Source organism: Pelodiscus sinensis, chromosome 2 (assembly GCF_052426305.1).
Source record: "Pelodiscus sinensis isolate ZL-2025 chromosome 2, ASM5242630v1, whole genome shotgun sequence".
NCBI classification, from domain to species: Eukaryota; Metazoa; Chordata; order Testudines; family Trionychidae; genus Pelodiscus; species Pelodiscus sinensis.
Window position 1 is genome coordinate 223834495 of NC_143053.1, and position 13975 is coordinate 223848469.

Consider the following 13975-nt stretch of genomic DNA (forward strand, 5'->3'; position numbering starts at 1 on the left):
GAGAAAAAAAGAGTCTGCTCGACAGCTTTAGCTGAGCGCCAACTGGCTTTTAGATCCTGTCATACAGGCTCATGCACTAAGCTTCAGTGGTCCCAGGTTTGATTAGACTTGTCATCATTAAATCAACACCTCTGTAAATCAGATTTTATGACTTCAGGATACAAACCTGCTGCGTGTGTGAAAGAAAATGTGGCGTTAGCAGCTATATTTTTTTTTACCAAAAGAGACATTACATTTTGTAAATATTCATGAAAAAACATATTTATTCCAAAAATCAGATGAAACTTTGGATGAACCAACATGTTTCCCTGAAAATCAGATTTCGAGACAATTCATTTTTGCTGCAGTGGATTATTTACTTTATAAAGTATTGAACCAAGACTGGACGTAAACTGTTTATAAGAATTGAGGATAAAATTGAAGGATTTCTTTTTCTTTACATCACAATCTGTGGCTTGGTCTACACTAGATCATGCAGGTTGGCTTCAGGTGCGCCATCCAGCTGTGCAAAATACTTAGCTGGATTCAGTTTACCTGTGGCAAGAGAGACATGCTGGCTGTTTTAAAACTGTCAGCATGTCTCTCTAGCTACTGCATACTCTTGTGGGGATGAGGAGACTTCTCATGCTGGCATGTATCTCCAGCTACTGCACACTCTTGTGGGTGTGAGGAGACTTTGCATGCTCCCCCACCCACAGTTCCTGATTGGCCTAGGGGTGGGGAAGCGGCAAGATAGCCGCGGGCCAGATCCACTGGCTTGGCAGGACAGATCCACTGGCAGGAGAGATCCAGCCTGCAGAGGGCCCTTTGCCCACCCCTGGGCTAGAGAGACACACTGACTGTTTTAAAACAGTTGGAACTAGAGTTATTCAGCGCCTCTGAAAAACAAGACTTATTGGGCCCTTTAAATAGTTTTAAATTATTGAGGTAAATAGAGAACAATCACTTTATTGTCCAACCCTGTCTTTCTAGCCGCTGCTCATTCTTGCAGGGACAAGGAGACTTCACGTGTTCCCCCTAGGCCCTGATTGGCCTGGGGGCAGGGAAGTGCGTGAGGTCTCCTTCTTCTAGGTGCCTAGAGGGAACCACCAGCTGTTTTAAAACAGTTGGCATTTCTCTCTAGGGGGCGGGGAAGGTGAGAGAGGGAGAAGACTTCACATGCTCCCCCACTCCAGGGCCAATCGGGGAGGGGGACGACACAAGAAGTCTTCTGGCCCCATCCCCTCTGCCCGAGGCCCCACCCCTCCCAGGATGGCCTCCTTTTAAAAGTTATTGCCCACCTCTGCTTTAGTGTTGAGACAGTTTATCTCAACCTTTCTGAAAATGAATTGATGGCAATCATTGTTGGAAGGATCACTTGTTATAGTTGTCTTGCTAAATATAGGATAAAGCCAGGCGCAATCCATTCAAAGCTTTGTTGTCTAAGGAAAACCTCAATAGGGAAAATGGGCATCAGAGCTGCTTGGATTTAATTAACTCATTGGGTCTATCTTGGAATTTAATTCTGATATATACTCAGAGATCTAGATATGCATGTGATTCTGCCAAGCAACCATTTTGCCTAATGTTAATATAAATGTTTCTCCTTCAATCCCCGAAAGCTCTCTAGTACTAACTCTTTGTTCTAGCTCTACTGCATGCATTTACTTGGAATGTGTCTTTCCCCATTACGATTGTAAAGAAGTTTGGTAGTTTTGAGAGGATGGGAGAATGAATGAGATGTGAAATTGCAGTAAACCCCTCATTTGCTGGATTTTATTTTATTTTATTTTATTTTATTTTATTTTATTTTATTGATGCCATTGATTGAATAAGGAAAATATGACCTTAGTTCCTAGACTAAATACTGTGGAGCATTGCTAGTGCAAACCAACTTTTACATTCCAGATGTACCGGGGTTTATGTGAGATGTGAGTGCATATCCAGGACACTATAAGGGTACATTTACACTTGCTCCCTAGTTCAAACTAGGGATGCAAATGTAGATGACCGAAATTGCTAATAAAGCGGGGATTTAAATATCCCGCGCTTCATTAGCATGATCTCGCCGGCGCATTACTCTGCTCAACATCTGTTTTGAAAGTGAAAGTGCGCATCGAGATGCGTTAGTTTGAACCAAACCCCTTGGTTCGAACTAATGTTACTCCTCAAAAAACAGCTTTCACTTTTGAAACATCTGTTGAGTGGAGTAATGAAGTCACATAAATGGCTGGACTTTCTCCTAGTGATGATATTTCACACGGGGCTCTGTTAAGGCAGGTTCAGCTGTTTTAGAAGTGTGTGCTATGATAACCCAAGGTTTAAAAACACTGAAATTACTCTACAACATTGTGTATTCAAATAAAATTGGAAGCTTAGTTATCTGTTAACAACATTCCAGTTTTAGTCCAATTAATGCCTCTCGATATATAATGGAACTCAAGCATGTATAATCAAGGCATATCTCTGTATATTAAAACTGTGAAAGATTTTGTTCTGGTTTGTTTATACCAGTGATAGCCATGAAAGAACATTAGGGTTAAACTTCTGATTTCTCCAAGAAGGATGTCTGCTGGTTGTCTCCTAATATTTATCAGATTAAAGCAAAGCAGCACCACTACCCAAATGAAGGGCCTAATTTGCTGCTGCATCCCAAGTTATGTGGTCATTTGCAGCTGTGCGAAACGGATGTAAAATTTTAGCATTCTGATCTTTCAGCAGTTTACACCCACTTTGCACAGATGCAGATGACTACACAGATGGTCACATCTGAGCCCCAGTATGCTTCCCTGATTACATATCCAGGCTTAATCAGGCACCTGAGGATTCACTGGCCAATTAAAGGTCTGGCCAGAGGATTGCTGCCCATTGGCTAAATTCTGGTCATATAAAAGCCCTGGAGGAGAGAGTGAAAGGGAAGGGGGTTATTACTATGTACCTAAAGTGAAAACAGTTCTGAAATGACTCTGTCAGGAGCCGACTTGGCTCCCAGCCATCTCCAAGATTGCACAATGTAGAGTAATGTTAATGTTAAAAACCTTTGTTTCCACCATCCCCATGTCCTGTGCTCAAACTGGGTAAAGATGCAAGTAGAAAATACTGTCCTATTGAGTGTTTTCCCCAGCCAGCCAGCTAAACTACACATGGCAAATATTAAACTGTGTCTGTTGCTGGACGACTTTTCTATATTACTCACAAACCAATTATTTGGAGCTTAATTCATTGGATCGCTCACTGTCAGATTATCTCTTCCTGAACTGCGCCCTTTTGCACCATGATTTTATAACTTTTGTTCAAATGAGGTGCAAATTTCTCCCACTGGCGATGACTTTGCAGTAAGTTAGAGAATGTTAAAAAAGACTGTTGTACAAAGGGGGGCAGGCTTGGGTTGGAGGGTTAGGGCTTGTCTACACTGCCTCACAGTTCAGAATATGAAGAAAAATAGCAGTCTGCACCAAAAGTGCTGCACTGTAACTGCCCTGAGTAGATGCTGAAGGCATGAACTAAATGGCTCCTCATTCATGTTAACCTAGTCCTCTTCAAATAAGGTGGCATTAATACTAATGAAGAACAATTTCATTCACTCCTAATGCAACCACATGGGGGAATAATCACACAGCCCTTTGGTGCAACCCTGTAGCCCAAGTTGTTGGGCAGTGTAGCCACAGTCACAGGCCAGGTCTTACAATGGTGGAGAAAATCGTCATAAGATGCACAGTCCCATCTACGACAATTGCATAGCTGGAGTCAATGTACCTTACACCAATTTTCTGGGGTGGCCACACTGCAGGAGGCCAATGATACCCTCAGCATTCTTTACTTAGACCCGCTAAATCGAACCTTGGAAGAATGATTGTCAGAGCGTGGATCCTCCATTAAATGGAGACGTGAGCTTAGACACATATGAATAATAGTGTTATAAGGAAACAGCACTGTGTCAAATAGTTCCTTGTATATTCATTAGTATGTTTAATAAATTACAGAGCTTTGAAGATTAAGAGTCTTTAAAATGTTGAGAGTAAATATTACTTTGAAATTAATCACATTCTGATGCCTTTGCCCTGTGGCGGAGTTGGCGGACAGTTGTATGGGACTAGCAGCATGATCAACCCAAAATTCATACTTAACTCCTATTGCATGAAGATCTCAGCTGGTCATTTACACTAGTAATTGCTGAATTTAAATGGCATATGTTACTGAAATTTGCTCCACTCCCTTTGATTCATAAATTGATTCATAAATTGTTGGAAGTATAAGATTAATGTCCTTCACAGCTTATTTCATACTGAGCTGTCATATACACATGGCACTTGCAAACATGCTGTTGTTTTTTTCAGCCCCTGGATTTACAAGTTACATAAGAACTGTCTGACTAGATAAGCTATTTTTGCTTACTGTCCCAGTTAGTGACTCTAGGGCTGTTATTGAATCCCTAAGGGTGGTCTCTAATTACATAGCCATGTCATTTGTGAAGATAAAATTAGAAGATTTAACTGAAATAGATTTAATAGAAGAAACCTAATCAGGGTTTACATCTGCTGAACGTATGCATTCAGAATAGTTCAGTTACTAACACTCTCGATAGGTTGTAGACACCTCTGCCACTATAATATTACTGCACCATCTGCAGAGTCTCTAGTATTCTATAGCTAATGTAGTAAACTCTGGCACTTCTAATTCAAATAATGTTTATATGTCGTTATTTCATTTAAAACCACTGTGATAATCCTGTGGTGGAAAATGTGCTATTAAACCAGTATCTAAGACATCTATAATATACAGGTACATTGCTTAATCCCTGAAACTATCTATTGCAATTGGCCTTGTGATAGCCCATTATATTTTTAGAGGCTGAGGTGTATAATTATCTCAAGAGGCTGGTTTTCTCTCTGATTCTTTTATGCTGGAGATCTACCTTTGTTTTTGTATTCAGAGATATTCTATCTGAACTATTTGGACTATATTATAAATGCAACACTTGCTCACAAGATAGAAACTGTTACTAAAAAATTATACATTTCTTATTCTTTTCCAATTAAAAAAACACACATGGGTGACAAAAAAGACTAAAAGCAAAGTAAAACATTTTCATAAATATGCTCAGGAATATACTATTAAAGGTTGAACCTCTATGGTTCAGGACTCTGGTCTTTCAACATCTGTGGTCCATGTTGCATGACCAGAGAGCCCCAGCCTCTGTGGCAGCCCACAGAAACAGAGGCCTGGGGGCAGGAAGCCCAGCCAGCCTGGGCGCAGAGCTGCAGCAGGGCCAGCAACCATGGGCAGGGAGCCCTGCCACATTCAGAGTGCGACCAACTCAGAGAGAAGTCCACTGGCTGGGAGCATGGAGAAGAGCCCTGTCAGCCAGAGTGCAGAGAGCAACCTGGCCAGGGGCAGGTGGGGCCAGCGAGCCATAGAGGAGCCCCAGCAGAGGGCTGGGGGAAGCACACTTGCTGGGATCAAGGCCAGGAGGAGAGCCTAAGGCCTGACCATCTATGGTCCAGCAAATTCCCTAGTTCAGGACCACTCAGTTCCCAAGGCTGTAGCAGAAATGTATTTTTAATACACACTGAGGTTATCTAATCCAGTGTTTCCCAAATGGTGTTCCAGGGAACCCTGGGGTTCTGCGACGTGAAAATAAGGGTTCCATGAGAAAATTCCATTACAATAACATGTTGTTATTAAAATAATAATAATAATAAATATTAAACATTTATGAATTTTATTGAAAACAGTTTTCATGTGTGTTGATCTCATGACCTTGTTTAGCATTTGTTTATTATTATCCTTACTTATTTGTGGTCTACTTTTTCAGCTCCATATATAAGTCTGCTATTAGGGGTTCCACAAAATTCTTGAGTTTAAAAGGGTTCCGTGGCCAAATAAAATTGGGAAACACTGATCTAAGCTATCATGGCATGTGGTATTATATTTTTGACATGCCAAAAGCATAATAGATGCTTTACAAACAAGTATAAATACAAAGTCTTTGCCCCAAGAGCTTATAATATAAAGCCTTGTTTCAACAATATGCTTAAGCATGCACTTTATTTAGCATACGAGCTGTCCTATAGATTTTAGAGGCGCTGCTCATGCTGACAGTTAAGAATGCACCTAATAACCTGAAAAAGCAAAGCCTTATACCAGCAATGAGCAACCAATACTTGTGAGTGGGCTTTGTCTCAGAGGGTCTCATGATCATCTCTGTTGGGCAACCTGTGGCTAAAACTAATAAAAGAAAATTCTTCTTCACATAGCGTGTAGTCAACCTGTGGAACTCCTTGCCAGAGGAGGCTGTGAAGGCTAGGACTATAACAGAGTTTAAAGAGAAGCAAGATGATTTCATGGAGGTTAGGTCCATAAAAGGCTATTAGCCAGGGGATAGAAATGGTATCCCTGGCCTCTATTTGTCAGAGGCTGGAGAAGGATGGCAGGAGACAAATCACTTAATCATTGTCTTCGGTCCACCCTCTCTGGGGCACCTGGTGCTGGCCACTGTCGGTAGACAGGCTACTGGGCTAGATGGACCGTTGGTCTGACCCAGTACAGCCGTTCTTATGTTCTTATGACCCCCTCCCCATGCTTGTCGCACACTGGGGTACTAGAGCCCCACATGCCGTACTCCTCTCTCACTTTCCCAGCAGTTTCGAAGCATCGCAAATCCACTGACTCACACTCCATTCCCACTCTCCCTGCTCCCTTCCAGAGCTTGAATAGCTGCAAGAAGCTGATTTGCAGCATTCAAGCTCTGGCAGGGTGGGGGAGAAGGTGGGATGGCGTGCAAATCAGTGGATTTGTCCCAGTGCGCAAGAGATATGTGGGGGAGGAGGACAGGTATGGAGTGCGCAGGCTGTAGGTGGAACCCTAGTGGGCCACACGTGATCCACGGGCCACAGGTTGACCACCACCACTGCAAGTAGACAGTGTGTGAAAAACAGCAACAATATCCAAATGAATGATGATTCAGCATGTGTCTAGAATTGGGAACTTCATACGGGTTCGTGCTTTGGTTTGGTTTCTGGCTTTTGTTCTCTTAGGAAGAAGAGGACTGAGGATTATAGGCCTTGAGGGGTATGTAAGTTTTGAAAGGGGATATAAAGTATATTTCATATCAAATTTTCTACAGAAGCTGTCCTGTATTTTCCATATGTTTTAACTCTGTACACAAACCTAAGTGCTTATGCTTCCAGCTACTTGCTTACAGGCACAAATCAAGTAATTAGAGTGCAAGTACTCACATTCCTGTCTATGATAGGTTTTCTTACACCATGTATCACTGCAGGATGGAAGCCACATCCTGTTTTTTGGGTACCAGTTGTTTTTCCAAAAGAGAGGATCAAGCCTGTGACAACCTGAAAATGTATCTCTTAAGGGGGTTAGCAGTCATGTTGCAGGATTTAAAATCATTTTTATCAGACACTATCTTAAGTAATATTACTATTGTTAATAATTATCTGCGGGATCTGTGGGCATGACAGACTGTTTCATGGGGATTCTGGAAAATTTGAATATCTGGTTTCATGCAAGTGCCCCCTGGGCATTTATTGTGACAGACTCAGAAATAATAGGATTATGGCTAACCAATCTGCCCTGTTCACCTCTGCTAATGACAGAATGCTGCAAGGTTCATGTATAGTGCCAGGTCCATCATTTTTATCTATGTATATCCACACTCTGTTTTTTATTTTAACAGAAGGAGCCAGGCTTAAACCCCCCCAAAAAAACCAAAATTCCAAAAGAAATGAAAGCTCCAGGCATCAGCAGCTCATTTCAAACACATTCCCCCTTGCTTTCATTTTGCAAGTGCTTCTCTTGGACTAAACATTGTGGGAGAATGTATCCTTCACTGCTGGCAGGAGATCTACACAAACCAAGCCCAGATTAGCTTAATCTTGGCAGGGTTTCCTAACCTGAACCTTTGGAAGTCGAGCAGGTATCAGAACATCCACAGCACATTGCCTTGGCAGCATCTGCCTACTACCCAATCAGAGTGGCTTTGTGGTAAAAATAAATCTTATCCACTTAATGAGATATCACTGCCTCAGAGATAAAAACAGATCCTCCGTCAGGAGTAGTTCACATGACAGCAGAAGTCAGCCTGAAAATAATAACTAGTTGAGTTAATTGGCAATCACACCGTAAGCGTTAGTGAAGTATTCGTAGTACTCTCAGCAAGCACAAGTCTGCCTAGGCATGTCTAGAAGCTTGTTTAGAGAGGAGAAAAAAGAAGCTCTTCAGTGCAGTTACTTCACAAGGAATCTGGCCAGGGCAGGACAGGATTTCACATGACATCCCAGCCCAACCTTCTTTGGGGCTCTCTTCGCTGCTCTTTCAAGCAGGCGCCAGCTGCTTGCTTGCTGATTGCTTCGGCAACTTTTGCTTGCATCTGGTGGCAGCATATGTACTTGTCCCAGCAAAGCTCAGTCACTCAGGCCAAGGTGAGCTCTTCAAGTACACTAGCTACATTTATCTTCTAGTGCACTCCACACATTGTATAGCAATTAATATTTGTTGCTGTTAATGTGTTTATTTTAGTGTATAATACGTGTGTGTGCGAGCGTGTGTGTGTGTGTGTGTAAACGAAAAGCTTTTTGCATATGAAAGAAGCAGCCACAACCTTATTTTTCCCACATATATATTATAGCAGCTATAATATATCCTAACAACATCTGGGGATGCAACAGTACCCTTAGATTCCATTGCAGAATGGCTCATAAAAACATGTTACTCACACCAACCAGATGGCTGTGACCCATCTGCATGATGCAGGATTGGCAACACAGCCTGCCTAAGCATAGGTGTGTAGTTCTCTATTATTTTCTCCTCCCATCAGCTCAGCCAACATATTTGACCAAGCTAATCCATTCATCCAGTGTCTGAAGCCACTCATTGATCAGCCTTCAGATAAAAATTAACCTTAAATCCAAGTCCTACAGAAATGGTCATTATAATGTAAGACATGTAGTATTGTCTATGCTTCTAATTTGTAAATGTTATGGTCTGCTTTGCAGCTATACACCTAATATCTGGAATACTGACAATGACCAGAATAAATAATAGAACATTGAATATGAAACTAACAACCAAATATTTTTTTCACATTTCCCTTCTGCTTTGGACTTAAGTGTTCTAAGCCTGTCAAAACAGTACATTTATGACTTTGCAGTAAATCTGCTTCAGAAATGTACCTGGTTTCAGCCTTTGTCCGCATTTCAAATTTAGCTGCCTTTTTAGTACTCTTTTCTCGGCTCCTTTTACATTTTGCATTTATTTAATGTTAAAAAAATTCTAATCCAATACTTTTGAGTGAAGTCTCCAGTATTAAGATGTGAAGTAACTTCCAGCTAACAAATAAATTAAGTGATGAGACCATTTTTGTCTGCACATTTTGCAAACAAATGGCATTCCAACAGTATGTTTCTATAATAAGCCATGTAGTTTCAGAACCATCTTCTGCTGGAAAATATCTGAAATATGGTCTAAAATATATTTGAGTATCTGCTTTAGAAGTTCTGCCTAAATGAGTTAATGAGCTGGTTGAGAGCTCATTCAGCATTTTCATAGTCCTTTATTGGTAAAAGGCTCCTTAGGTGACAGCTCTGATGGTTTCTTAAATAAAAATGCCATCACAGGGAAAATGTGCTTTCTCTTTCTCTCTCTCTCTTTTCATATAGCAAGCAACCAGTAAACGCAATACTTTCTCACAAGGTGAATCCTGCAAAATAATAAGATATGAAAATATTCCCTCCCTGTTTTTCTCCCTGGTAGATGTCCGTAGAAGAACAATTTATGAATACCACAGGGTGGAGTTACAGATGTCAAAGATTACCAATCTGTCAGCTGTTGAGATGATACCTCTACCTAGTAAGTAAAATTTAATATAGACAGGTACAAAATAGCTGGAAAATGCAGAGTTCCAAAATATTTACCATATATTTTTCTAGAGCCTCAGGTAGAGATTAATAAGACTGGGACTTTCTAGCTGGGAAAAGAGACAACAAAGAAGAGATACGACTGAGCTCTGTAAAATCAAAACTGGTGTAGAGAAAGTAGATAAGGAAGTGTTATTTATTCCTTCTTATAACACGAGAACAAGGAGTTGCCAAATGAAATTAATAGGTAGCGGTATTAAAACAAACAAAAGGAAGTATTTCTTCACACAATGCATGATTAGCATGTGGAACTCTTTGCCACAGGAAGTTGTGAAGACTACAACTCTAACAGGGTTCAAAAAAAGAACTAGGTAAATTCATGAAGAATAGGTCCATTGATTAGCCAGGATGGGCAAGGATAGTGTCCCTACCCCCTATTTACCAGAATCTGGGAATGAGTGAAAGGGAATGGATCACTTGGTTATCTGTTCTATTCATTTCCTGTAAGGCACCTGGCATAGGCCACTGTCAGAAGACAGAATACTGGGCTAGATGGGCCTTTGGTCGGACCTAGTATGGCCTTCTTACGTTCTTATGTAGGTAATTTAACAGATCAAAGGTTTATAATAACTGCTAGTAAGTCTTCAGTGATAGCCGTACTAAATAATTTTCTAGTGAGTACCTATATATCTATTAAGTGTAGTTTATGAAGAAAGGGAGCAAGTTTCAGGTTTACCGGTCAAACACAAAAACTAATGTGTGCTGGGCAACCCATCTTAAAGGAATGCACACGCAAGTTTTGCAATTCATTCATCTTCTTTGCTCAAGGTAAATCTACATAGTTTAGAAATCTTAGCATTTAAATTACCAGCTGCACAACTATGATACATTGAAAATATCTACCATGCTTTTCCCCTAATCCAGTTATATTTCTTACACATTTTCCTTCCAATCTTCTTATCTGCACATGTCTAAATACTAGCCATACCCAGAAATGTAAGAATCATAAGGAAAGAGTTTAAGTAAATAGCTTAATATATAAAAGTAAGATAAAAAATTAGCAACTTTTAGTGAAAAAAGGTTTTTGGAAATGGGATTAAGTTTACAAGTGGAAAACAAATTAAATCCTGAAAATTAAAAGTACATTTTTCTGTACAGTATGTGCTAACAGGCCATCTTTAATATGTCATGCTTGCACATCTGTGAGCCTATTGAGGACTTAAATATATTTTTGGAGAGAATTTATTCTTGCTTTGTACACATAGTAACAGTTGTCTGTAAGATTAATGGATGTATTAATTTTTATTTATTTATCCATCTCCCAGCCTGTCTCCAGTTTAGCAGCTGTGATCCCTGTGTCACTGCCCATATTGGCTTCAACTGCAGCTGGTGTAATAAACTCCAAAGGTAAAGAGCCTTGTTTCTTTGGCCTTTGATATACAGCCATGCTCAAAATGTATTTTTAAAAATTTCATTTTATTTGATGCAGTATATAGGACTTGCTCTTTAGGGAATGTATTTGCTGAGGAAAGACAAGGGGATGCTTTTGGCATTGTAATTCACAGTATCATTCTAAAATAATGGTGTTCACCACTAAGAACTTCAGCAGCTCCCATTATCAGAAACACGTCACTACCCCATTTAACTTTATAAAAAAAAAAAAAAAAGCTAGGGAGAAAGGGCCCAAGGACTTTCAGAACAAGAATATGTTTCTCAGAGTGCCTGTTAAAATAATTATTTCCATTTTCTTATCTGAAGCTCTAATGATCTTTGGTTTAAAGTGGCAGTTAGAAACCATAATTAAATTCATATTTGCTCCTTGTATATCACCAGAAAGAATCAGAAAGAAATGTCACTGCATGCAGAGGCCAAGGTGCAAGGATGTAAATGTAGCTATAAAAACCTGCTTGTTCCCCACCAAGAAGAGACTGACACAACCAGGAGGGTTTTTTTAAAGAGTCCTTGAGCCTCTCATCATGCTTAGTGAACATTTTGGATCTTGTCATCTCCTCACTGCTGCATTCACTGTGACACTCATGTCAGCTGCAGGAAGAATTTTGAAGCTTTAGGAATAGCTGAAGTGTGAAGAGCAAAATGATAACTCTGCGATTGTGGCTTTTTTAAAGTTCTTGATTTGCTCACTTTGGTGGCTTGAATTTATTTAACTGCAGTTCAGCTATTTTAAAATACAGTATAGTTATGGATGTGAATTATTTGTGTTTTCCTTTTCAACCCTAGAGATTAAGTACACGAGTCTTGTTTATAAAGTGTAGGAAAAAAGACTATTAGCATTTTAAAAGTTTGCATTCGTTTAGCAGGGTGCTGAAAGACTGACAGGTAGTTGATGAAGGTGGTATGGAATTAAGAATTGGAGGTCTTTATATTCATACTTTCCTGAGCTGCTTAGCTGGAAATAGGTTTGTATCAAAACTTGTTGCAAATCAGCTTTGTCCATTTATTTTTCCAGAAAGATGGTATTTTATCTACATAAGATTGTATCATGCAGCATGGCAAATGTTGTACAGAGTAGATATATATACCTGTATACCTGTACCAGGCTATTCCACAAAAAAGCTATGTGAGTGTCCCTTGCAAGTGTGCCCCAAGTGCTTGGTGTGAAGTTTACTCTCAGGATTTGTTCCTGCTCTCATTGAAGCCGGAGGCAAACACCAAACATGCATTGACTTTGGTAGGAGCAAAGGTAGCTAATAATTAACTCCAGTGGGGGGGTGCTTGCTTACAGTTCCCCAGCTGAACACTGTGGGGGTAAATGGCATCTGAGCTTTTCTTGTTACATGGCCATACTGCTTCAGTTTGTATTTCTTCACAGTTCGTCAGGAGGTCTTCATATAACCGAGCATATTGGATAATGATGTTGCAGACATCTTCAGTAATGAAGAGTCAAAGTAGTCAAAGTAAGAGATGCTCAGGATTTGATGGAAGCATCTCATCTCTACTACTTGTATTTTCCATTCAAGTTGTGCCATAACGGTCCATGTCTCACACACATACAAAAAAAAAAAAAAAAAAAAAAAAAAAAAAAAAAAAACCTGGAGATGACCAGTACATGTTGCAGTTTCAGGGAGATGTTCTTCTTCCTCCAAAGTGGCTTTAGCTTTGCCAATCCTGTTGTTGTTTGTGTAGTTCCTTCCAGAATTTCTCCCTTTGATCCTTTATCAGTGGTGACTGTTCCCAAATACTGTTTCGTGTGTCTCCAGCTCTTCACGATCCACCAACATGGTCCATGGATAGCCACAGGTTTGCGGGGCTCTAGCAATATGCAAAACACTAAATTTTCATGATGTTCTCAGAATGTACTGGAGATAAACTTTTGTTTTAGAAAGTGGAGGGGGTGTAGCCATTTTAGGCTTGATTCTGAGACTGACCAACAGGAAAGAATTGGTAGTAAATCTGGTAGTGGAAGGTTATTTGGGTGAAAGGGACCATGAAATGATAGAATACATTGTTCTACGGAAAGAAAGGAGAGAGAGAAAGCAATGGAATAAGGACAAGGGAGTTCAGAAAACAAAAATTTTAACCAACACAGAGAACTGATAAGTAAGGTCTCATTGGAAGAAAATCTAAAAGAAAAAGGAATTCAGGAGACCTGGCAGTTTTCCGAGGAGACAACATTAAAGGCACAACTGAAAACTATTCCAAAGAAAAGGAAAGCTAGGAAGAATAGTAAGAGACCAATGTGCTTCTTTGATGAACTGAAAATTCAAAAAAACAATCTTACAAAAAGCAGAAGCATAGAAGAATGCTAAAGACAGATACAAACATGAAGGGACATAATAAAAACAAAAATAGCACAAAATGAGTTACACCTTGCAAGGGATGTAAAGGACAAGAAGAAGAAGTTCTATATACATTAGGAGCAAAAAAAAAAAAGAGATGAAAAGTGGAAGTCCTCTATTCAGCAGGGAAAGACAGCTAGTAATTGATTACATTAAGAATGATGGATATCAGTTTTGCTTCAGGCTTCACTAAAAGGGTTGTTTGTGATCCGATATTCATCTCAATATTTTCAATAAGAGGGGGATACAATATTGCACAGATGAATATTTAGACAAGTGAGATGTATTTAAGTTAAAAAGGTCTTTTGAAATGTATTCTGTTGTACT

General features: G+C 39.9%; 1 protein-coding gene across 2 annotated transcripts in view; it reads left to right on the forward strand.

Moving 5' to 3' along the window:
• The window catches only part of PLXDC2 (plexin domain containing 2), a 409726-nt gene that overhangs the window by 328733 nt on the left and 67018 nt on the right, over nucleotides 1–13975 (forward strand). For both annotated transcript variants that reach the window (XM_075922487.2, XM_075922486.2), the window contains exons 8-9: nucleotides 9748–9843; nucleotides 11177–11258. In XM_075922487.2, coding sequence (XP_075778602.1) covers nucleotides 9748–9843; nucleotides 11177–11258 — 178 coding nt within the window. The remainder of the gene's footprint in view (nucleotides 1–9747; nucleotides 9844–11176; nucleotides 11259–13975) is intronic.